The 27,222-nt window shown below is 52.0% G+C and overlaps 1 protein-coding gene across 1 annotated transcript in view; it reads right to left on the bottom strand.

Moving 5' to 3' along the window:
* The window catches only part of SOX5 (SRY-box transcription factor 5), a 581,616-nt gene that overhangs the window by 367,195 nt on the left and 187,199 nt on the right, over positions 1–27,222 (bottom strand). Inside the window, exon 4 of the mRNA XM_073650528.1 lies at positions 5,362–5,572. Within this exon, the coding sequence (XP_073506629.1) occupies positions 5,362–5,572 (211 nt within the window). The remainder of the gene's footprint in view (positions 1–5,361; positions 5,573–27,222) is intronic.

Here is a 27,222-nt window from a genome sequence, read left to right as displayed (position 1 = left end):
GGTATCAGCCACCACTGATACTAAGGGGCCCTGCGCCTCTATTACTCACTGGTATCAGCCACCACTGATACGAAGGGACACTGCTCCTCTATTACTCCCTGGTATCAGCCACCACTGATACTAAGGGACACTGCTCCTCTATTACTCCCTGGTATCAGCCACCACTGATACTAAGGGGCACTGCTCCTCTATTACTCCATGGTATCAGCCACCACTGATACTAAGGGGCACTGCGCCTCTATTACTCCCTGGTATCAGCCACCACTGATACTAAGGGGCCCTGCGCCTCTATTACTCCCTGGTATCAGCTGCCACAGACACCAAAGAGGCACTGTGGAGGTCGGGACACGACTCCGGGACACTACTGAATACGTGGAGGCCGGGAGGCGACTTCGGGACGTTACTGAATACGTGGAGGCCGGGAGGCGACTCCGGGACATTACTGAATACGTGGAGGCGACTTCGGGACATTACTGAATACGTGGAGGCCGGGAGGCGACTCCGGGACATTACTGAATACGTGGAGGCCGGGAGGCGACTCCGGGACATTACTGAATACGTGGAGGCCGGGAGGCGACTCCGGGACATTACTGAATACGTGGAGGCGACTTCGGGACATTACTGAATACGTGGAGGCCGGGAGGTGACTCCGGGACATTACTGAATACTGAATACGTGGAGGCCGGGAGGCGACTCCGGGACATTACTAAATACGGAGAGGTGGGGAGGCAACTACGGGACATTACTGAATACGTGGAGGCCGGGAGGCGACTCCGGGACATTACTGAATACCTGGAGGCTGGGAGGCGACTCCAGGATATTATTGAATACGGAGAGGTGGGGAGGCAACTCCGGGACATTACTGAATACGTGGAGGCCGGGAGGTTACTCCGGGACATTACTGAATACGGATAGGTGTGTAGGCGACCTGGTCAGGTCGTTTGTATAGAAGAAAATGATACCGGGGCAGAGGTGTGGGGCGGCTGACAACAGAGACTAACAGAGCAGCAGTGGGGCTATCACTAACCCCCTCCCCACGTTCGGTCTCTGACCCCCTTTGTGCGGCTCGTCGTCCCGATCTCACGTCTCCTCACTTTTCGCGCAGGCACGAGGGGGGGGGGGGGCGGTATGAATATGGCTCCGGCATAATGACCCCACAAAGGCTTAATGAAATTTGCAGCACAACCCGCTGTTCATTTTAATGGCCTCCAGAAGACAATGGCACAATGGCGAGCGGCGAGTGAAGTCTCGCGTCGGACGCAGCTTTTTTTTTCTCGCCTCATTCTTATTTTTCAAAGAGCGGCGGATCTTTTGTTTGTACATTTTCATAAGCGGAGGAGATAATGCGTCGGCTCGGGATTCGTTTTAATGTTTCCATCTGACCTGCGCTAATGGGGTCTCCGGGAATCGACGCCGAGATGCTGAGACCGCCGCGTCCTGAAATCTCAGCCCCTCTCCTCACCGTCCATCGCCTCCACATTCGTCCCGAACTCAGATCTGTGACACTATGTATACTAAGTATCAGCGAAGACGCTCCATGGTACTGTGTGCGAAAAATGAATGGATACAAGGCGACATCACAGCGACAGACGACCTAGGGGGCGCTACTCGGGAAGCAGGAGCAACGTAGGCGAGCTTGCCCGCCATCTTTTATGATTGCTTTGACTCGGTCGCCTCCATTTCTAATCTGCTTCAGACATTTTCTACATCGCACTCCTGCTCCAGACGGGTGACAACTATGCCAACACGTGACCAAGATGGCCGCGCCAGACGGATGACAACCGCACCAACACGTGACCAAGATGGCCGCGCCAGACGGATGACAACCGCGCCAACACGTGACCAAGATGGCCGCGCCAGACGGGTGACAACCGCGCCAACACGTGACCAAGATGGCCGCGCCAGACGGATGACAACCGCGCCAACACGTGACCAAGATGGCCGCGCCAGACGGATGACAACCGCACCAACACGTGACCAAGATGGCCGCGCCAGACGGATGACAACCGCACCAACACGTGACCAAGATGGCCGCGCCAGACGGATGACAACCGCACCAACACGTGACCAAGATGGCCGCGCCAGACGGATGACAACCGCACCAACACGTGACCAAGATGGCCGCGCCAGACGGATGACAACCGCGCCAACACGTGACCAAGATGGCCGCGCCAGACGGATGACAACCGCGCCAACACGTGACCAAGATGGCCGCGCCAGACGGATGACAACCGCACCAACACGTGACCAAGATGGCCGCGCCAGACGGATGACAACCGCACCAACACGTGACCAAGATGGCCGCGCCAGACGGATGACAACCGCACCAACACGTGACCAAGATGGCCGCGCCAGACGGGTGACAACCACGCCAACACGTGACCAAGATGGCAGCGCCAGACGGATGACAACCGCGCCAACACGTGACCAAGATGGCAGCGCCAGACGGGTGACAACCGCACCAACACGTGACCAAGATGGCCGCGCCAGACGGATGACAACCGCACCAACACGTGACCAAGATGGCCGCGCCAGACGGATGACAACCGCACCAACACGTGACCAAGATGGCCGCGCCAGACGGGTGACAACCACGCCAACACGTGACCAAGATGGCCGCGCCAGACGGATGACAACCGCGCCAACACGTGACCAAGATGGCCGCGCCAGACGGATGACAACCGCACCAACACGTGACCAAGATGGCCGCGCCAGACGGATGACAACCGCACCAACACGTGACCAAGATGGCCGCGCCAGACGGATGACAACCGCACCAACACGTGACCAAGATGGCCGCGCCAGACGGGTGACAACCACGCCAACACGTGACCAAGATGGCAGCGCCAGACGGATGACAACCGCGCCAACACGTGACCAAGATGGCAGCGCCAGACGGGTGACAATCGCGCCAACACGTGACCAAGATGGCAGCGCCAGACGGATGACAACCGCGCCAACACGTGACCAAGATGGCAGCGCCAGACGGGTGACAATCGCGCCAACACGTGACCAAGATGGCAGCGCCAGACGGGTGACAACCGCACCAACACGTGACCAAGATGGCCGCGCCAGACGGATGACAACCGCACCAACACGTGACCAAGATGGCCGCGCCAGACGGATGACAACCGCACCAACACGTGACCAAGATGGCCGCGCCAGACGGGTGACAACCACGCCAACACGTGACCAAGATGGCCGCGCCAGACGGATGACAACCGCACCAACACGTGACCAAGATGGCAGCGCCAGACGGATGACAACCGCACCAACACGTGACCAAGATGGCCGCGCCAGACGGGTGACAACCGCGCCAACACGTGACCAAGATGGCAGCGCCAGACGGGTGACAACCACGCCAACACGTGACCAAGATGGCAGCGCCAGACGGGTGACAACCGCGCCAACACGTGACCAAGATGGCAGCGCCAGACGGGTGACAACCGCGCCAACACGTGACCAAGATGGCAGCGCCAGACGGGTGACAACCGCGCCAACACGTGACCAAGATGGCAGCGCCAGACGGGTGACAACCGAACCAAAACAAGACCAAGATAGCTGCGCCAGACGGATGACAACCACGCTAACACGTGACCAAGATGGCCGCGCCAGACGGGTGACAACCGCACGTGACAAAGATGGCAGCGCCAGACGGGTAACAACCGTGCCAACACATGACCGAGATGGCAGTGCCAGACGGGTGACAATCGCGCCAACACGTGACCGAGATGGCAGCGCTAGACGGGTGACAACCACACCAACACGTGACCAAGATGGCCGCACCAGACAGGTGACAACCACACCAACACGTGACCAAGATGGCCGCACCAGACAGGTAACAACCGTGCCAACACTTGACCAAGATGGCAGCGCCAGACGGGTGACAACCGCGCCAACATGTGACCAAGATGGCAGAGCCAGACGGGTGACAAAAGCACCAACACGTGACCAACATGGCCGCGCCAGACGGATGACAACCGAACCAAAACAAGACCAAGATGGCAGCGCCAGACGGGTGACAAAAGCACCAACACGTGACCAAGATGGCAGCGCCAGACGGGTGACAACCGCGCCAACACGTGACCAAGATGGCAGCGCCAGACGGGTGACAACCACGCCAACACGTGACCAAGATGGCAGCGCCAGACGGGTGACAACCGCACCAACACGTGACCAAGATGGCAGCGCCAGACGGATGACAACCGCACCAACACGTGACCAAGATGGCAGCGCCAGATGGGTGACAACCGCACCAACACGTGACCAAGATGGCAGCGCCAGAGGGTTGACAACCGCACCAACACGTGACCAAGATGGCCGCGCCAGATGGGTGACAACCGCGCCAACACGTGACCAAGATGGCCGCGCCAGATGGGTGACAACCGCACCAACACGTGACCAAGATGGCAGCGCCAGACGGGTGACAACCGCGCCAACACGTGACCAAGATGGCAGCGCCAGATGGGTGACAACCGCGCCAACACGTGACCAAGATGGCAGCGCCAGACGGGTGACAACCGCACCAACACGTGACCAAGATGGCCACGCCAGATGGGTGACAACCGCGCCAACACGTGACCAAGATGGCCGCATCAGATGGGTGACAACCGCACCAACACGTGACCAAGATGGCAGTGCCAGACGGGTGACAACCGTGCCAACACGTGACAAAGATGGCAGCGCTCACGCATCAGTGTGGCAAATCACAAAGTAACAACACGGGGTCACGTTCCTGGCGTTGACGAGTTTCGTGCATGTAACGACACGGTGGACTCGTGGTCTGATGACCCATCCTCCGCACGGCAAGTCGCTCCATGTTGATGCGGAGGGTAAACAGGAATGTAATCCGGCACGATCTCTCTTTGTGGCAGAAGACAATGGCGCCGCTGTCAACAGCGAAAGTGCCAAAGAGTTGCGACAGTGTACATTGTGTAGAAAGGTGCACAGAGGCGGACGAGCACTCCGCCGCGACCTCGGCCACCGCAGACAATGCCAGGAGCCGGCGGATTAAAGTGCAGCTATGACAAGAATGTGACCACGGGACGTCCGCCGTGTTTGCTCAGGTTCCTCACAATGGCGGCTCGTTAGCACTAGGTGCCTGCGGCTACATGATCCAACACAAAGAGAGAGAAGTCGCCCGGAACAATCAGCAGCTGCGCCCGAGAGTCAGCGCTCTGGGCTTAAAGGGGAAGACCAGACGCAGGAGCCGAGGTCGGGATGACCTTCCTTCACAAGATACATATACAAGGATGTCCTGTACATTACTCATGCGACCACTTAGCTCCTCCCATGAGGAGCCAGGGCCGGGCAGGATGCATCATGGGAGATCACAATCATCAGCCGCCATGTTGCTCTTACCTTCCGGTTCACTTTTGATCAGCTCCTCCATTTTCCGTTGCTTCAGTGTGTCCACCACATCGGCTAAGCTACCTTTACGTCTCTCGGGGGTCCCCAAAGTGGCGTTCGACAAGGATTCGCCGCTCTGCCGCCCTCCTTCATCTGCCTTCAGGGGTGAGGTAGCTGAGTTTTGAGGAGCAAATGAAGAGACCACCTTATTGCCATCTATATCCTGGAAAGTCAAGAAAGAAAGACGTTAGGATTTACGGGGGAAACGGAGCGAAATTCTGCAAAGTTCATATAAGCTTCTCCCCCCAAATACGGCGACCGAGAAGGACGTAAAAAAAAAAAAAAGTTAAAATCCGCAAATAAATGGTGGAATTCAGCGTAAAACCTAGAGGCGAAGGGAAGTCAGTGCAGCCGACGCTGGAAGCGCCGGCGTAAAGCGGCGCCATATTTCTTTCTAACCATCGTTCTATTTTATGGCTTCTATAAGGAAATGAACATTGTGCTACAATATGAAACGACTGTTCACGCCGCGGAGATCCCATTCAGCGCAGGATGAAAAGGCGGCTGGAGAGCGGCGCGGATCACCCAAGGTTCAGCGCGGCTCCATCTGGCTGATTTGCTGGGTGTTTCCGCAATGAATAGCGTGGACGGCGTCCAGGACTCGGATTCCACACCCCCCACTCTCCGCACCGTATCTCCACCATTCCGGCAGCTCATCTCCGAAAAACTAAATTAAATTAATGATTGCGAAGGCGCCAGCTGACAACGGACCATGTGTCCCCGATATCAGGCTCATCTTAAATGGCAACCTTGTAATTGTGCCACTTAGCCATGTCTAATTGAAAGTGACAGCGGGTGTGCGGGGGAGGGGAGGGCGAGGGCCAAGGAGCTGGGATACAGGTGAACTCTCCCGAATGTAAGCACTGGGGGACGCTGCGTGCATCCGAAAATATCCGCACCTGGGGCTGAGGGCTCATCCCAGAAGACGCAGGACGGAGAGTCGTAGATACAATTTATAATAAAAAATATAACAGCAGCATGTAATCTGCGGATCCCCCCCAACCACCGCGACCGCCAGACCACCACAACCACCAGACCACCGCAACCGCCAGACCACCGCAACCGCCACACCACCGCAACCGCCACACCACCGCAACCGCCACACCACCGCAACCACCAGACCACCGCAACCACCAGACCACTACAACCACCACACCACCGCAACCACCAGACCACTACAACCACACCACCGCAACCGCCACACCACCGCAACCACCAGACCACTACAACCACCACACCACCGCAACCGCCAGACCACCGCGACCACACCACCGCAACCACCAGACCACTACAACCACCACACCACCGCAACCGCCAGACCACCGCGACCACACCACCGCAACCACCAGACCACTACAACCACCACACCACCAGACCACCGCAACCACCACACCACCGCAACCGCCAGACCACCGCCACACCACCGCAACCACCACGACCGCCAGACCACCGCAACCGCCAGACCACTACAACCACCACACCACCACAACCGCCAGACCACCGCAACCGCCAGACCACCGCAACCGCCAGACCACCGCAACCGCCAGACCACCGCAACCACCACACCACTACAACCACCACACCACCACAACCGCCACACCACCGCAACCGCCACACCACCGCAACCGCCAGACCACCGCAACCACCAGACCACCAGACCACTACAACCACCACACCACCGCAACCACCAGACCACTACAACCACACCACCGCAACCGCCACACCACCGCAACCACCAGACCACTACAACCACCACACCACCGCAACCGCCAGACCACCGCGACCACACCACCGCAACCACCAGACCACTACAACCACCACACCACCAGACCACCGCAACCACCACACCACCGCAACCGCCAGACCACCGCCACACCACCGCAACCACCACGACCGCCAGACCACCGCAACCGCCAGACCACTACAACCACCACACCACCACAACCACCAGACCACCGCAACCGCCAGACCACCAGAGCACCGCAACCGCCAGAACACCGCAACCGCCACACCACCGCAACCGCCACACCACCGCAACCACCACGACCGCCAGACCACCGCAACCGCCAGACCACCGCAACCGCCAGACCACCGCAACCGCCAGACCACCGCAACCGCCAGACCACCGCAACCACCACGACTGCCAGACCACCGCAACCGCCAGACCACCGCAACCGCCAGACCACCGCAACCGCCAGACCACCGCAACCGCCAGACCACCGCAACCGCCAGACCACCGCAACCACCACGACTGCCAGACCACCGCAACCGCCAGACCACCGCAACCGCCAGACCACCGCAACCGCCAGACCACCGCAACCGCCAGACCACCGCAACCGCCAGACCACCGCAACCACCACACCACTACAACCACCACACCACCACAACCGCGACTGCCGAAAGCCATAAAACCTGCAGGGACTGGACAGACACTGGACCCAGAGACACAAAATTACCAGGGTCAAAATGGCAGCTACAAGGGGGAAGATCAAAGCACCAAGATTTACTGCACCGACCAGGAGCAACAGCAAAGTGCACAGGAAGGAGGAATGAAGACTTCACCAGGACCAGGGGAGGGTGGGAACGCTCCTGAAATGGCTGATAACAGAAAGTAATAGAATGTAGTCTCCTGTCCTACAGTCACCCCAATCTTTATACAATACGCTCTGGAGGCGGAGTCTCAGGAGATCTATGCCCCGCCCATAGATGGTAACAGCTGATTTCCCTGGCCATGGGATGCAGATATGGAGGTGTCCTGTTATTCGGCTTCCTATACAGACGATCACTGACAGATCCCTTTAATGCTGGCAGCAGTACTGAGTGCAGCACAGTATTATGGGCTACAATGTGTGTAATGGATACAAGTTGTTACATTCTATAAATACTAAGTAGGTGTAAACATTCCTTAAAGGGGAACTGCACCTAAATCTGGACCGATGCCGCTGATCCTCCACTGAAACAAACATCCTGACACCATAACTAGATGTCAAAAATGGCTCATTGTGATTGGCTTAGAGCAGACTGGTCCTCTACACATATTAGTGGCGATACCCCTTAAAGCCCATATGGCACTTTATCATTAGTTTCTGCCAATCAATAAATTGATTATTGGTGCAACCCACAAATTGGCGCCCCCTTCAGTGCGCACTAATAATGGACCCAATGCGAGCCGAGATCTCGTTAGCGTCCGCCGGCGACGGAGAAAAATAGTGGCTGTTATTGACGTGAAGGCTTCCATGTAAATCAGGGGAGAATTAGCGGCAGGTATCATTCAGTCACACGGCGCGGAGACGCTTCCACAAAAGTCGCCGGCATCCATTCATTATATGCAGCGAGATCAAACAGGGAGCTCATAATTAAAAAGCTCCTATTGAGCACTTAGACTCTCGTAACACACAGAGCGAGCGCACGGAGCGAGCACACAAAGCGGACGGCCGGCGCACAAGAGTCACTCTCCATCTCTCCTAATTAATTTCATAGATTTCCTGCTCATTCAGCATCGGATTTATATAGGAGCCATAGACGGCGGCGGCGGAGCGTTCACCCCACAAAGGATCAATGCCGGCGGAATCTCAATTAACACAGCGCAGTTTACTGCAGAGCGCGAAACACAAAGTGTTAATGGAAAGGAGTCAGTGATCACAAGCAGAAACCTAGAGCGCCGCGCTGCGCCCGGGGGCGCAAACATCCCGCAACACCTGGGAGAGGGACTCACACCACACTGCGCCCGGGGGCGCAAACATCCCGCAACACCTGGGAGAGGGACTCACACCACGCTGCGCAAGGGGGAGCAAACATCCCGCAACGCCTGGGAGAGGGACTCACACCACGCTGCGCAAGGGGGAGCAAACATCCCGCAACGCCTGGGAGAGGGACTCACACCACGCTGCATCCGGGGGCGCAAACATCCCGCAACGCCTGGGAGAGGGACTCACACTACGCTGCATCCAGGGGCGCAAACATCCCGCAACACCTGGAAGAGGGACTCACACCACGCTGCATCCGGGGGCGCAAACATCCCGCAACACCTGGAAGAGGGACTCACACCACGCTGCATCCGGGGGGCGGAAACATCCCGCAACGCCTGGAAGAGGGACTCACACTACGCTGCATCCAAGGGCGCAAACATCCCGCAACGCCTGGAAGAGGGACTCACACCACGCTGCATCCGGGGGCGCAAACATCCCGCAACGCTTTGGAGAGGGACTCACACCACGCTGCATCAGGGGGCGCAAACATCCCGCAACGCTTGGGAGAGGGACTCACACCACGCTGCATCCGGGGGCGCAAACATCCCGCAACACCTGGGAGAGGGACTCACACCACGCTGCATCCAGGGGCGCAAACATCCCGCAACGCCTGGAAGAGGGACTCACACCACACTGCATCTGGGGGCGCAAACATCCCGCAACGCTTGGGAGAGGGACTCACACCACGCTGCATCCAGGGGCGCAAACATCCCGCAACGCCTGGAAGAGGGACTCACACCACGCTGCATCCAGGGGCGCAAACATCCCGCAACACCTGGAAGAGGGACTCACACCACGCTGCATCCGGGGGCGCAAACAACCCGCAACACCTGGAAGAGGGACTCACACCACGCTGCATCCGGGGGCGCAAACATCCCGCAACACCTGGAAGAGGGACTCACACCACGCTGCATCCGGGGGCGCAAACATCCCGCAACACCTGGGAGAGGGACTCACACCACGCTGCATCCGGGGGGCGCAAACATCCCGCAACGCCTGGAAGAGGGACTCACACTACGCTGCATCCAGGGGCGCAAACATCCCGCAACGCCTGGGAGAGGGACTCACACTACGCTGCATCCAGGGGCGCAAACATCCCGCAACACCTGGAAGAGGGACTCACACCACGCTGCATCCGGGGGGCGCAAACATCCCGCAACGCCTGGAAGAGGGACTCACACTACGCTGCATCCAAGGGCGCAAACATCCCGCAACGCCTGGAAGAGGGACTCACACCACGCTGCATCCGGGGGCGCAAACATCCCGCAACCCCTGGGAGAGGGACTCACACCACGCTGCATCCGGGGGCGCAAACATCCCGCAACACCTGGGAGAGGGACTCACACCACGCTGCATCCGGGGGCGCAAACATCCCGCAACACCTGGGAGAGGGACTCACACCACGCTGCATCCGGGGGGCGGAAACATCCCGCAACGCCTGGAAGAGGGACTCACACTACGCTGCATCCAAGGGCGCAAACATCCCGCAACGCCTGGAAGAGGGACTCACACCACGCTGCATCCGGGGGCGCAAACATCCCGCAACGCTTTGGAGAGGGACTCACACCACGCTGCATCCAGGGGCGCAAACATCCCGCAACACCTGGGAGAGGGACTCACACCACGCTGCATCCGGGGGCGCAAACATCCCGCAACACCTGGGAGAGGGACTCACACCACGCTGCATCAGGGGGCGCAAACATCCCGCAACGCTTGGGAGAGGGACTCACACCACGCTGCATCCGGGGGCGCAAACATCCCGCAACACCTGGGAGAGGGACTCACACCACGCTGCATCCAGGGGCGCAAACATCCCGCAACGCCTGGAAGAGGGACTCACACCACACTGCATCTGGGGGCGCAAACATCCCGCAACGCTTGGGAGAGGGACTCACACCACGCTGCATCAGGGGGCGCAAACATCCCGCAACACCTGGAAGAGGGACTCACACCACGCTGCATCCGGGGGCGCAAACATCCCGCAACACCTGGAAGAGGGACTCACACTACGCTGCATCCAGGGGCGCAAACATCCCGCAACGCCTGGAAGAGGGACTCACACTACGCTGCATCCAGGGGCGCAAACATCCCGCAACGCCTGGAAGAGGGACTCACACTACGCCGCATCCAGGGGCGCAAACATCCCGCAACGCCAGGGAGAGGGACTCACACCACGCTGCATCCGGGGGCGCAAACATCCCGCAACGCTTGGGAGAGGGATTCACACCACGCTGCATCAGGGGGCACAAACATCCCGCAACGCCTGGAAGAGGGACTCACACCACGCTGCATCCGGGGGCGCAAACATCCCGCAACTCCTGGGAGAGGGATTCACACCACGCTGCATCCGGGGGCGCAAACATCCCGCAACTCCTGGGAGAGGGATTCACACCACGCTGCATCCGGGGGCGCAAACATCCCGCAACTCCTGGGAGAGGGATTCACACCACGCTGCATCCGGGGGCGCAAACATCCCGCAACCCCTGGAAGAGGGACTCGCACCACGCTGCGCCGGGGGCACAAACATCCCGCAACTCCTGGAAGAGGGATTCACACCACGCTGCATCCGGGGGCGCAAACATCCCGCAACACCTGGAAGAGGGACTCACACCACGCTGCATCCGGGGGCGCAAACATCCCGCAACACCTGGAAGAGGGACTCACACCACGCTGCGCCCGGGGGCGCAAACATCCCGCAACGCCTGGGAGAGGGACTCACACCACGCTGCATCCGGGGGGCGGAAACATCCCGCAACCCCTGGGAGAGGGACTCACACCACGCTGCATCCAGTGGGCGCAAACATCCCGCAACGCCTGGAAGAGGGACTCGCACCACGCTGCATCCGGGGGCGCAAACATCCCGCAACACCTGGAAGAGGGACTCACACCACGCTGCACCCGGGGGCGCAAATATCCCGAAACGCCTGGGAGAGGGACTCACACCACACTGCATCCGGGGGCGTAAACATCCCGCAATGCCTGGGAGAGGGACTCACACCACGCTGCATCCGGGGGGCGGAAACATCCCGCAACCCCTGGGAGAGGGACTCACACCACGCTGCATCCAGGGGGCGCAAACATCCCGCAACCCCTGGAAGAGGGACTCACACCACACTGCATCCGGGGGGCGGAAACATCCCGCAACCCCTGGGAGAGGGACTCACACTACGCTGCATCCAGGGGCGCAAACATCCCGCAACACCTGGAAGAGGGACTCACACCACGCTGCATCCAGGGGGCGGAAACATCCCGCAACCCCTGGGAGAGAGACTCACACCACGCTGCATCCGGGGGGCGCAAACATCCCGCAACACCTGGAAGAGGGACTCACACCACGCTGCATCCGGGGGGCGGAAACATCCCGCAACCCCTGGGAGAGGGACTCACACCACGCTGCATCCGGGGGGCGGAAACATCCCGCAACCCCTGGGAGAGGGACTCACACCACGGAGCATCCGGGGGCGCAAACATCCCGCAACCCCTGGGAGAGAGACTCACACCACGCTGCATCCGGGGGGCGGAAACATCCCGCAACCCCTGGGAGAGGGACTCACACCACGCTGCATCCGGGGGGCGGAAACATCCCGCAACCCCTGGGAGAGGGACTCACACCACGGAGCATCCGGGGGCGCAAACATCCCGCAACCCCTGGGAGAGAGACTCACACCACGCTGCATCCGAGGGGCGGAAACATCCCGCAACCCCTGGAAGAGGGACTCACACCACGCTGCATCCGGGGGGCGGAAACATCCCGCAACCCCTGGGAGAGGGACTCACACCACGGAGCATCCGGGGGCGCAAACATCCCGCAACCCCTGGGAGAGAGACTCACACCACGCTGCATCCGGGGGGCGGAAACATCCCGCAACCCCTGGGAGAGGGACTCACACCACGCTGCATCCGGGGGGCGGAAACATCCCGCAACCCCTGGGAGAGGGACTCACACCACGGAGCATCCGGGGGCGCAAACATCCCGCAACCCCTGGGAGAGAGACTCACACCACGCTGCATCCGGGGGGCGGAAACATCCCGCAACCCCTGGGAGAGGGACTCACACCACGCTGCATCCGGGGGGCGGAAACATCCCGCAACCCCTGGGAGAGGGACTCACACCACGGAGCATCCGGGGGCGCAAACATCCCGCAACCCCTGGGAGAGAGACTCACACTACGCTGCATCCAGGGGCGCAAACATCCCGCAACGCTTGGGAGAGTGGTGTTACATGGGGCTGCAGGTGACATCTACTACATTATCTGTACTCAGAGAGTTATCACTGTGTTATCTGTGGTGTTACATAGGACTGCAGGTGACATTATCTGTACTCGGAGCGTTATGGATGGCATTACATAGGACTGCAGGTGACATTATCTGTACTGGGAGCGTTATGGGTGGCGTTACATAGGACTGCAGGTGACATTATCTGTACCGGGAGCGTTATGGGTGGCGTTACATAGGACTGCAGGTGACATTATCTGTACCGGGAGCGTTATGGATGGCGTTACATAGGACTGCAGGTGACATTATCTGTACCGGGAGCGTTATGGGTGGCGTTACATAGGACTGCAGGTGACGTCAGTATTGGTGGGCTTCAGTGGACGCACGGGTCCTCGGCGTCCTCTCGTCCGCTGTCTGCTCCGATGATCCGGCCGCGCTCGCCGCCCTGAGCGCCTGTAATCACCCACATACATATTAATCAGACGGAGAGGGAAGAATGGGAACAAGAAGCAGAGTCTTAAATACCATCTCTGCTGTGGGCGGCGGTTCCTCCAGATGAAGAGGTCAGCCCTGTTAGTCGTGCGCTGCCGCGTTAATTTAGTATGACAAGATAAAGCAGTAATCTGCGCGGTGCGAGGCCGTAAGCCGCCTGCACCCGGGGCCACGCTGCATCCAGCCCGCTGCTGTAGATCACTTCATACAATGGCCGTGACAAAGCCCCGGAGTTCTCTCCTGTAAATCTGCCTCTTCTGCTGCCAGTCAGGCGCGGGCGGGCGGCACTATGGACGGGCGCTAAAGCCACAGGAATATCAGCGCGTTACACGGCAGCGCCGGGCGGCCGCCCCCTCCGACAAGATGCTTAGTATTCGGATAATCCAGTCATCTCTCGCTTCCATATCGGCTTGGCATCCTCAATCTGCCGAGCTGACAGCGACGACATATAAATCCCGCGCGTTTCATGTTTCCCCAGATTTGGAGACTTTTGGGTCTCATCGTAAAGGCTTTATAGGAAGATTATCCTCAACCTCTTCATGGCGCGGCCACATGGGGCCGGGAGAGGACGGGCCGGGAGAGGATGGGGCCGGGAGAGGCTGGGGCCGGGAGAGGACGGGCGGGGAGAGGCTGGGGCCGGGAGAGGACGGGCCGGGAGAGGCTGGGGCCGGGAGAGGACGGGCCGGGAGAGGATGGGGCCGGGAGAGGCTGGGGCCGGGAGAGGACGGGCCGGGAGAGGCTGGGGCCGGGAGAGGACGGGCGGGAGAGGACGGGCGGGAGAGGACGGGCCGGGAGAGGCTGGGGCCGGGAGAGGACGGGCCGGGAGAGGCTGGGGCCGGGAGAGACTGGGGCCGGGAGAGGACGGGGCCGGGAGAGGACGGGGCCGGGAGAGGACGGGGCCGGGAGAGGACGGGGCCGGGAGAGGACGGGGCCGGGAGAGGACGGGGCCGGGAGAGGACGGGGCCGGGAGAGGACGGGGCCGGGAGAGGACGGGGCCGGGAGAGGACGGGGCCGGGAGAGGACGGGGCCGGGAGAGGACGGGGCCGGGAGAGGACGGGGCCGGGAGAGGACGGGGCCGGGAGAGGACGGGGCCGGGAGAGGACGGGGCCGGGAGAGGACGGGGCCGGGAGAGGACGGGGCCGGGAGAGGACGGGGCCGGGAGAGGACGGGCAGGGTGAGGATGGGCCGGCCGCTGCGTTGGCGACACCAGGACTTCTTGGACTTGATGCCTCCTCGGCACGTTTAGGATACGGCAATGCTGTCCTGGCCGCGGGTTTCATCGGTATTACCTCTATTACGTGGTGACATTAGCACCATGAACCGCGCAGCATGTATGGATCAAAAACAGCGAGCAGCTACTACCGTTATTAATATAACTACTACCACCATCATCATAACTACCATCATTAATATAACTACTACCACCATCATCATCAGAACTACTAACATCATTAATATGCTGATGATGGCAGTAGTTATATTAATGATGGTAGTAGTTATATTATTGATAGCGGTGGTAGTAGTTATGATGATGATGGTGGTGGTACTAATTATAACTACTGCTACCACCATCATCATCACCACCACTATCCTTACCATTATAACGACTGCCACCACCATCATAATCACATATCAATCCTCACTGGATGACACTGTGCGGCTCAGAAACATTCGGGGACAGAGTGAGAAATGTCAGCGTCAGGTTGTGATGGTTGAGGACGGCTGTTACGGGCTGTGACAGTTTGAGGCGGGATGTGACGGTTTGATGCGGGCTGTTGTGACAGTTTGAGGCGGGATGTGACGGTTTGATGCGGGCTGTTGTGACAGTTTGAGGCGGGCTGTTGTGGCAGTTTGAGGCGGGCTGTTGTGCCAGTTTGAGGCGGGCTGTTGTGGCAGTTTGAGGCGGGATGTTGTGGCAGTTTGAGGCGGGCTGTTGTGGCAGTTTGAGGCGGGCTGTTGTGGCAGTTTGAGGCGGGCTGTTGTGGCAGTTTGAGGCGGGCTGTTGTGGCAGTTTGAGGCGGGCTGTTGTGGCAGTTTGAGGCGGGCTGTTGTGGCAGTTTGAGGCGGGCTGTTGTGGCAGTTTGAGGCGGGCTGTTGTGGCAGTTTGAGGCGGGCTGTTGTGGCAGTTTGAGGCGGGCTGTTGTGGCAGTTTGAGGCGGGCTGTTGTGGCAGTTTGAGGCGGGCTGTTGTGGCAGTTTGAGGCGGGCTGTTGTGGCAGTTTGAGGCGGGCTGTTGTGGCAGTTTGAGGCGGGCTGTTACGGGTTGTGACAGTTTGAGATGGGCTGTTACAGGTTGTGGCAGTTTGAGGCGGGCAGTTGTGGCAGTTTGAGGCGGGCAGTTGTGGCAGTTTGAGGCGGGCAGTTGTGGCAGTTTGAGGCGGGCTGTTGTGGCAGTTTGAGGCGGGCTGTTGTGGCAGTTTGAGGCGGGCTGTTGTGGCAGTTTGAGGCGGGCTGTTGTGGCAGTTTGAGGCGGGCTGTTGTGGCAGTTTGAGGCGGGCTGTTGTGGCAGTTTGAGGCGGGCTGTTGTGGCAGTTTGAGGCGGGCTGTTGTGGCAGTTTGAGGCGGGCTGTTGTGGCAGTTTGAGGGGGGCTGTGACGGGTTGTGACGGTTTGATGCTGGCTGTTACGAGTTGTGACGGTTTGAGGCGGGCTGTTACGGGTTGTGACGGTTTGAGGCGGGCTGTTACGGGTTGTGACGGTTTGAGGCGGGCTGTTACGGGTTGTGACGGTTTGAGGCGGGCTGTTACGGGTTGTGACGGTTTGAGGCGGGCTGTTACGGGTTGTGACGGTTTGAGGCGGGCTGTTACGGGTTGTGACGGTTTGAGGCGGGCTGTTACGGGTTGTGACGGTTTGAGGCGGGCTGTTACGGGTTGTGACGGTTTGAGGCGGGCTGTTACGGGTTGTGACGGTTTGAGGCGGGCTGTTACGGGTTGTGACGGTTTGAGGCGGGCTGTTACGGGTTGTGACGTTTGAGGCGGGCTGTTACGGGTTGTGACGGTTTGAGGCGGGCTGTTACGGGTTGTGACGGTTTGAGGCGGGCTGTTACGGGTTGTGACGGTTTGAGGCGGGCTGTTACGGGTTGTGACGGTTTGAGGCGGGCTGTTACGGGTTGTGACGGTTTGAGGCGGGCTGTTACGGGTTGTGACGGTTTGAGGCGGGCTGTTACGGGTTGTGACGGTTTGAGGCGGGCTGTTACGGGTTGTGACGGTTTGAGGCGGGCTGTTACGGGTTGTGACGGTTTGAGGCGGGCTGTTACGGGTTGTGACGGTTTGAGGCGGGCTGTTACGGGGTTTGACGGTTTGAGGCGGGCTGTTACGGGGTTTGACGGTTTGAGGCGGGCTGTTATGGGGTGTGACGGTTTGAGGCGGGCTGTGACGGTTTGAGGCGGGCTGTTACGGGGTGTGACGGTTTGAGGCGGGCTGTTACGGGGTGTGACGGTTTGAGGCGGGCTGTTACGGGTTGATGACGGCTGTTATGGGTTGAGAACGGCTGTTATGGATTGTAGTGGGCCGTTACGGATTGTGATGGTTTGAGGCGGGTTGTGACAGGTTGTAGTGGACTGTTACAGGTTGTGATGGTTTAAGGCAGGCTGTGACAGATTATAGTGGGCTGTGATGATTTGAGGTGGGCTGTTACGTGTTGTAGTGGGCTGTTACCGGTTGTGATGGTTTGAGGTGGGCTGTGACGGGTTGTAGTGGGCTGTTACGGGTTGTGACGGTTTATGGCGGGCTGCGACGTTGTAGTGGGCTGTGATAGGTCGTAGTGGGCTGTGAAGGGTTGTAGGGGGCCGTGACGGGTTGTGTATAAACCACTCAGACACTGTATAACTGTGAATCTGCGCAGTTTTCCCGATGTGTTGAAATATCTCAGTTCTGGGCAGAGAAGCGAGAATGGTTTTGTTCCACAGACCCCCAGACTCTGGGTTACATTATATCAGTGGGGGTCCCCAGTACGGCTGCCACAGGGGCTGTCACCCGGCTGAAAGGCAAATCTGCACGGGAGAAAAAGATCGTGTCACTAAATAACCTGGGAAGATGTGACGTTCAGAGCCTGGGAAAGCAGAGTGACAACCAATACGGTGACTAACAGCTTCTGAGCAGGTTGTCAGCCGGCGGACCCAGACTCCGGAAAGCAAATCACTTTGTGAAATATTTCCCAGCATGCATCGCTTTAAGAAATCCGAGTGACAACCTTATGCGAGAGACTGGAGGCGGCTGTATCGGTTGTTACCCGGCTTTACCATAATAAAAGGTTGCAGAATCCTCACTGATGGGATATTTAGAAGCCGTGTCTGCAACAATGTATCCAGCAACAATCTCTTGACCCCCCCCAGTCGTCGTGGCCTTTCTGCTTTCTGCTCACCCTGATAGAAGGATCCTCAGACGTCAGTCCAGACATCTGAGTGTTTGGATGCCATGTATTTTTTGCATGTGCCAAGACCATAAAAAAACAGAGCGGCCCCTTAAAGTGTGATCACGGCGGCCCTGAAAACGTACGCCGATGCAGAAGTCAGCGGAGGAGGATTCCCACAAACTTTTCTCCAACTTCTCAGCTCGGAGTCGTTTCTCCGTCCTCGGCGGCTGTAACCCCCACAAGCCGGAACACGGAGTCATTTGCTCTTCCAAATTAAAAGAGCGCTGGAGGCGAGCGGAGTAATAGCTCAGCCGGGCAAGTAATGTAAGCGAAGGACGCAGTGATCGCCAATGACCCGCGGCGGAATCATCAACATCCTCCGAAGAGAAGAGAAGAAGCTTCCTGCTGCGGATTCCTTATAACTGGAGACGCTCGATGATGCGACACATGAAAGCGCGGGTGACACGGCGGCCGCTGAGCCTCGCTTTAAAGAGCCCCCCCAACTTAGAAAGGAAACCTTCAGACGTCCTCTCCTGTCACAGAGAATACCGTCACAAGCGGGAGGAGAAATCCGTCACCCACCCTGATACGGAGGTAAAATCTGCCACTCAGGGGCTGGAAAGGCTGGAGGACCCCCGATAAACCGCTGCACTACATCCATTATTCACTGCTACACTGTAACGCAACGCTGGCAATATAATGGGCGGTGACACACTGGGAAAGCTGGGTGATAATCCCCCAGGGGCTGCACTGGTGGCGGAGTGGTCGTCACCCAGAACAGAGCAGGAGAAGTCCTGGGGGCCAGAAGGCTCAGACGGCAGGTACGCAGCTCCCACGCGGCTCAATGTCAGGGACATGGCGGTCAGATCTGCAGAGCTTCCATCATTGGCCTCCGCTGTACGGTATGAAGAGCTGACTTAGATACGGTACAGCGAGCGCGGAAATAAGAGGCTCAAGCTCTAATTAGCTCCTCGGATGGGGCCCCTGGGGCTCCGGCTCCACACAGCGCCGAATACTGCAATCCGAGGTGTCCTCATTTATACCGATCCATCCAAGTCACAGGCCAAGGAAAGCAGGACTTCCTACAAACTCACACTCACTTCTTCTGTCTATTTACTGTAATCTCATCCTCCAGTCACCTCCAGAGCTGCACTCACTATTCTGCTGATACATCATGTCTTATCCTCCAGAGCTGCACTCACTATTCTGCTGTTACATCGTGTCTTATCCTCCAGTCACCTCCAGAGCTGCAGTCATTATTCTGCTGTTACATCGTGTCTTATCCTCCAGTCACCTCCAGAGCTGCAGTCATTATTCTGCTGTTACATCGTGTCTTATCCTCCAGTCACCTCCAGAGCTGCACTCACTATTCTGCTGTTACATCGTGTCTTATCCTCCAGTCACCTCCAGAGCTGCAGCCACTATTCTGATGTCACATCGTGTCTTATCCTCCAGTCACCTCCAGAGCTGCAGTCACTATTCTGATGTCACATCGTGTCTTATCCTCCAGTCACCTCCAGAGCTGCAGTCACTATTCTGATGTTACATCGTGTCTTATCCTCCAGTCACCTCCAGAGCTGCAGTCACTATTCTGCTGTTACATCATATCTTATCCTCCAGTCACCTCCAGAGCTGCACTCACTATTCTCCTGTTACATCGTGTCTTATTCTCCAGTCACCTCCAGAGCTGCGGTCACTATTCTGCTGTTACATCATGTCTTACCCTCCAGTCACCTCCAGAGCTGCAGTCACTATTCTGATGTCACATCGCGTCATATCCTCCAGTCACCTCCAGAGCTGCAGACACTATTCTGATGTCACATCGTGTCATATTCTCCAGTCACCTCCAGAGCTGCAGTTACTATTCTGCTGTTACATCATGTCTTATCCTGCAGTCACCTCCAGAGCTGCAGTCACTATTCTGCCCTTATATTGTGTCTTACCCTCCAGTCACCTCCAGAGCTGCAGTCACTATTCTGCTGTTACGTGTCTTATCCTCCAGTCACCTCCAGAGCTGCACTCACTATTCTGCTGTTATAGCATGTCACATCCTCCAGTCACCTCCAGAGCTGCACTCACTATTCTGCTGTTATAGCATGTCACATCCTCCAGTCACCTCCAGAGCTGCAGACACTATTCTGATGTCACATCGTGTCTTATCGTCCAGTCACCTCCAGAGCTGCACTCACTATTCTGCTGTTATAGCATGTCACATCCTCCAGTCACCTCCAGAGCTGCACTCACTATTCTGCTGTTATAGCATGTCACATCCTCCAGTCACCTCCAGAGCTGCACTCACTATTCTGCTGTTATAGCATGTCACATCCTCCAGTCACCTTCAGAGCTGCACTCACTATTCTGCTGTTATAGCATGTCACATCCTCCAGTCACCTCCAAAGCTGCAGTCACTATTCTGCTGTTATAGCATGTCACATCCTCCAGTCACCTCCAGAGCTGCACTCACTATTCTGCTGTTATAGCATGTCACATCCTCCAGTCACCTCCAGAGCTGCACTCACTATTGTGCTGTTATAGCATGTCACATCCTGCAGTCACCTTCAGAGCTGCACTCACTATTCTGCTGTTATAGCATGTCACATCCTCCAGTCACCTCCAGAGCTGCAGTCACTATTCTGCTGTTATAGCATGTCACATCCTCCAGTCACCTCCAGAGCTGCAGCACTATTCTGCTGTTACATCATGTCTTAACCACCAGTCACCTCCAGAGCTGCAGTCACTATTCTGCTGTTACATCGTGTCTTATCCTCCAGTCACCTCCAGAGCTGCAGTCAGTAGTCTGGCTTCTTATACGTGAAGACCTCATATACATTTATTGGGTGCAAAGTAAAACACAATAATATTACAAAAGTCACATCCCTGCATTGCGAAATGACAACATTTGTTATAAGACTCTACGAGCTCACAGGACATTGCCGACAGAAGCATAATAATGAATGCAGCTCTAGAGGTGACTAGAGAACTGAATCTTAGGATCAGTATAATAGAAGCAAAGTGACAAATAATTATGAACAGATGTAACAGGTTAGGGATGATCACAGTAAAACACAACAACATTTGTACCTGCGAGACAGAGAGGGGCACAATACACACATCTATAACCGGAGGAGAAAAGACACAACGGACGGCAAGAGAAAGAACCACAAGTCTCAGGAATGACTACACAACCGCTATAATGTCCCCAAAGGGGGCGCACATGAAGAACAACAAAACATTCAAATATATTGCAGCAGTATTATAGTAGTTATATTCTTGTACATAGGGGGCAGTATTATAGTAGTTATATTCTTGTACATAGGGGGCAGTATTATAGTAGTTATATTCTTGTACATAGGAGCAGTATTATAGTAGTTATATTCTTGTACATAGGAGCAGTATTATAGTAGTTATATTCTTGTACATAGGAGCAGTATTATAGTAGTTATATTCCTGTACATAGGAGCAGTATTATAGTAGCTATATTCTTGTACATAGGGGGCAGTATTATAGTAGTTATATTCTTGTACATAGGGGGCAGTATTATAGTAGTTATATTCTTGTATATAGGGAGTAGTATTATAGTAGTTATATTCTTGTACATAGGGGGCAGTATTATAGTAGTTATATTCTTGTATATAGGGAGTAGTATTATAGTAGTTATATTCTTGTACATAGGGGCAGTATTATAGTAGTTATATTCTTGTACATAGAGGGCAGTATTATAGTAGTTATATTCTTGTATATAGGGAGCAGTATTATAGGAGTTATATTCTTGTACATAGGAGCAGTATTATAGTAGTTATATTCTTGTACATAGGGGCAGTATTATAGTAGTTATATTCTTGTATATAGGGAGTAGTATTATAGTAGTTATATTCTTGTACATAGAGGGCAGTATTATAGTAGTTATATTCTTGTACATAGGAGCAGTATTATAGTAGTTATATTCTTGTACATAGGGGCAGTATTATAGTAGTTATATTCTTGTACATAGGGGCAGTATTATAGTAGTTATATTCTTGTACATAGGAGCAGTATTATAGTAGTTATATTCTTGTACATAGGAGCAGTATTATAGTAGCTATATTCTTGTACATAGGGGGCAGTATTATAGTAGTTATATTCTTGTATATAGGGAGTAGTATTATAGTAGTTATATTCTTGTACATAGAGGGCAGTATTATAGTAGTTATATTCTTGTACATAGGAGCAGTATTATAGTAGTTATATTCTTGTACATAGGGGCAGTATTATAGTAGTTATATTCTTGTACATAGAGGGCAGTATTATAGTAGTTATATTCTTGTACATAGGAGCAGTATTATAGTAGTTATATTCTTGTACATAGGGGCAGTATTATAGTAGTTATATTCTTGTACATAGGAGCAGTATTATAGTAGTTATATTCTTGTACATAGGGGGCAGTATTATAGTAGTTATATTCTTGTACATAGAGGGCAGTATTATAGTAGTTATATTCTTGTACATAGGAGCAGTATTATAGTAGTTATATTCTTGTACATAGGGGCAGTATTATAGTAGTTATATTCTTGTACATAGAGGGCAGTATTATAGTAGTTATATTCTTGTACATAGGAGCAGTATTATAGTAGTTATATTCTTGTACATAGGGGGCAGTATTATAGTAGTTATATTCTTGTATATAGGGAGCAGTATTATAGTAGTTATATTCTTGTACATAGGAGCAGTATTATAGTAGTTATATTCTTGTACATAGGGGGCAGTATTATAGTAGTTATATTTTTGTCCATAGGAGCAGTATTATAGTAGTTATATTCTTGTACATAGGAGCAGTATTTTAGTAGTTATATTCTTGTACATAGGGGGCAGTATTATAGTAGTTATATTCTTGTATATAGGGAGCAGTATTATAGTAGTTATATTCTTGTACATAGAGGGCAGTATTATAGTAGTTATATTCTTGTACATAGGAGCAGTATTATAGTAGTTATATTCTTGTACATAGGGGGCAGTATTATAGTAGTTATATTCTTGTATATAGGGAGCAGTATTATAGTAGTTATATTCTTGTACATAGAGGGCAGTATTATAGTAGTTATATTCTTGTACATAGGAGCAGTATTATAGTAGTTATATTCTTGTACATAGGAGCAGTATTATAGTAGTTATATTCTTGTACATAGGAGCAGTATTATAGTAGTTATATTCTTGTACATAGAGGGCAGTATTATAGTAGTTATATTCTTGTACATAGGAACAGTATTATAGTAGTTATATTCTTGTACATAGGGGCAGTATTATAGTAGTTATATTCTTGTACATAGGAGCAGTATTATAGTAGCTATATTCTTGTACATAGGGGGCAGTATTATAGTAGTTATATTCTTGTATATAGGGAGCAGTATTATAGTAGTTATATTCTTGTACATAGGAGCAGTATTATAGTAGTTATATTCTTGTACATAGGGGCAGTATTATAGTAGTTATATTCTTGTACATAGAGGGCAGTATTATAGTAGTTATATTCTTGTACATAGGAGCAGTATTATAGTAGTTATATTCTTGTACATAGGGGCAGTATTATAGTAGTTATATTCTTGTACATAGGAGCAGTATTATAGTAGTTATATTCTTGTACATAGGGGGCAGTATTATAGTAGTTATATTCTTGTACATAGGAGCAGTATTATAGTAGTTATATTCTTGTACATAGGAGCAGTATTATAGTAGTTATATTCTTGTACATAGGAGCAGTATTATAGTAGTTATATTCTTGTACATAGGAGCAGTATTATAGTAGCTATATTCTTGTACATAGGAGCAGTATTATAGTAGTTATATTCTTGTACATAGGGGGCAGTATTATAGTAGTTATATTCTTGTACATAGGAGCAGTATTATAGTAGTTATATTCTTGTACATAGGGGGCAGTATTATAGTAGTTATATTCTTGTACATAGGGGGCAGTATTATAGTAGTTATATTCTTGTACATAGGGGGCAGTATTATAGTAGTTATATTCTTGTACATAGGGGGCAGTATTATAGTAGTTATATTCATGTACATAGGGGGCAGTATTATAGTAGTTATATTCTTGTACATAGGGGGCAGTATTATAGTAGTTATATTCTTGTACATAGGGGGCAGTATTATAGTAGTTATATTCTTGTACATAGGGGCAGTATTATAGTAGTTATATTCTTGTACATAGGGGGCAGTATTATAGTAGTTATATTCTTGTACATAGGGGGCAGTATTATAGTAGTTATATTCTTGTACATAGGAGCAGTATTATAGTAGTTATATTCTTGTACATAGTGGGCAGTATTATAGTAGTTATATTCTTGTACATAGGAACAGTATTATAGTAGTTATATTCTTGTACATAGGAACAGTATTATAGTAGTTATATTCTTGTACATAGGGGCAGTATTATAGTAGTTATATTCTTGTACATAGGAGCAGTATTATAGTAGTTATATTCTTGTACATAGTGGGCAGTATTATAGTAGTTGTATTCTTGTACATAGGGGCAGTATTATAGTAGTTATATTCTTGTACATAGGAGCAGTATTATAGTAGTTATATTCTTGTACATAGGGGGCAGTATTATAGTAGTTATATTCTTGTACATAGGAGCAGTATTATAGTAGTTATATTCTTGTACATAGGAGCAGTATTATAGTAGTTATATTCTTGTACATAGGGCCAGTATTATAGTAGTTATATTCTTGTACATAGGGGGCAGTATTATAGTAGTTATATTCTTGTACATAGGAGCAGTATTATAGTAGTTATATTCTTGTACATAGGAGCAGTATTATAGTAGTTATATTCTTGTACATAGGGGGCAGTATTATAGTAGTTATATCCTTGTACATAGGAGCAGTATTATAGTAGTTATATTCTTGTATATAGGGGGCAGTATTATAGTAGTTATATTCTTGTACATAGGGGGCAGTATTATAGTAGTTATATTCTTGTACATAGGGCCAGTATTATAGTAGTTATATTCTTGTACATAGGGGGCAGTATTATAGTAGTTATATTCTTGTACATAGGGCCAGTATTATAGTAGTTATATTCTTGTACATAGGGGGCAGTATTATAGTAGTTATATTCTTGTACATAGGAGCAGTATTATAGTAGTTATATTCTTGTACATAGGAGCAGTATTATAGTAGTTATATTCTTGTACATAGGGCCAGTATTATAGTAGTTATATTCTTGTACATAGGGGGCAGTATTATAGTAGTTATATTCTTGTACATAGGAGCAGTATTATAGTAGTTATATTCTTGTACATAGGAGCAGTATTATAGTAGTTATATTCTTGTACATAGGGGGCAGTATTATAGTAGTTATATCCTTGTACATAGGAGCAGTATTATAGTAGTTATATTCTTGTATATAGGGGGCAGTATTATAGTAGTTATATTCTTGTACATAGGGGGCAGTATTATAGTAGTTATATCCTTGTACAAAGGAGCAGTATTATAGTAGTTATATTCTTGTACATAGGGGGCAGTATTATAGTAATTATATTCTTGTACATAGTAAGTAGTATTATAGTAGTTATATTCTTGTACATAGGAGCAGTATTATAATAGTAATATTCTTGTACATAGGAGCAGTATTATAGTAGTTATATTCTTGTACATAGGAGCAGTATTATAGTAGTTATATTCTTCTACATAGGAGCAGTATTATAGTAGTTATATTCTTCTACATAGGGAGCAGTATTATAGTAGTTATATTCTTGTACATAGGGAGCAGTATTATAGTAGTTATATTCTTGTACATAGGGAGCAGTATTATAGTAGTTATATTCTTGTACATAGGGGGCAGTATTATAGCAGTTATATTCTTGTACATAGGGGCAGTATTATAGTAGTATATTCTTGTACATAGGGAGCAGTATTATAGTAGTTATATTCTTGTACATAGGGGCAGTATTATAGTAGTTATATTCTTGTACATAGGGAGCAGTATTATAGTAGTTATATTCTTGTACATAGGGAGCAGTATTATAGTAGTTATATTCTTGTATATAGGGGGCAGTATTGTAGTAGTTATATTCTTGTACATAGGGAGCAGTATTATAGTAGTTATATTCTTGTACATAGGGAGCAGTATTATAGTAGTTATATTCTTGTACATAGGGGGCAGTATTGTAGTAGTTATATTCTTGTACATAGGGAGCAGTATTATAGTAGTTATATTCTTGTACATAGGGGGCAGTATTATAGTAGTTATATTCTTGTACATAGGGGGCAGTATTATAGTAGTTACATTCTTGTACATAGGGGGCAGTATTATAGTAGTTATATTCTTGTACATAGGGGGCAGTATTATAGTAGTTACATTCTTGTACATAGGGGGCAGTATTATAGTAGTTATATTCTGGTACATAGGAGCAGTATTATAGTAGTTATATTCTTGTACATAGGAGGCAGTATTATAGTAGTTATATTCTTGTACATAGGGGGCAGTATTATAGTAGTTATATTCTTGTACATAGGGAGCAGTATTATAGTAGTTATATTCTTGTACATAGGGGGCAGTATTATAGTAGTTATATTCTTGTACATAGGAGCAGTATTATAGTAGTTATATTCTTGTACATAGGAGCAGTATTATAGTAGTTATATTCTTGTACATAGGAGGCAGTATTATAGTAGTTATATTCTTGTACATAGGGGGCAGTATTATAGTAGTTATATTCTTGTACATAGGAGCAGTATTATAGTAGTTATATTCTTGTACATAGGAGGCAGTATTATAGTAGTTATATTCTTGTACATAGGAGCAGTATTATAGTAGTTATATTCTTGTACATAGGAGCAGTATTATAGTAGTTATATTCTTGTACATAGGGGGCAGTATTATAGTAGTTATATTCTTGTACATAGAGGGCAGTATTATAGTAGATATATTCTTGTACATAGGGGGCAGCATTATAGTAGTTATATTCTTGTACATAGGGAGCAGTATTATAGTAGATATATTCTTGTACATAGGGGCAGT

The sequence above is a fragment of the Phyllobates terribilis genome, unplaced genomic scaffold (assembly GCF_046119375.1).
Source record: "Phyllobates terribilis strain yellow unplaced genomic scaffold, ASM4611937v1 Scaffold_10__3_contigs__length_209671492, whole genome shotgun sequence".
In the NCBI taxonomy this organism is placed as follows: Eukaryota; Metazoa; Chordata; class Amphibia; order Anura; family Dendrobatidae; genus Phyllobates; species Phyllobates terribilis.
The sequence above is the reverse complement of the archived record's forward strand: the minus strand, read 5'-3'. Positions and strand labels throughout refer to the sequence as shown.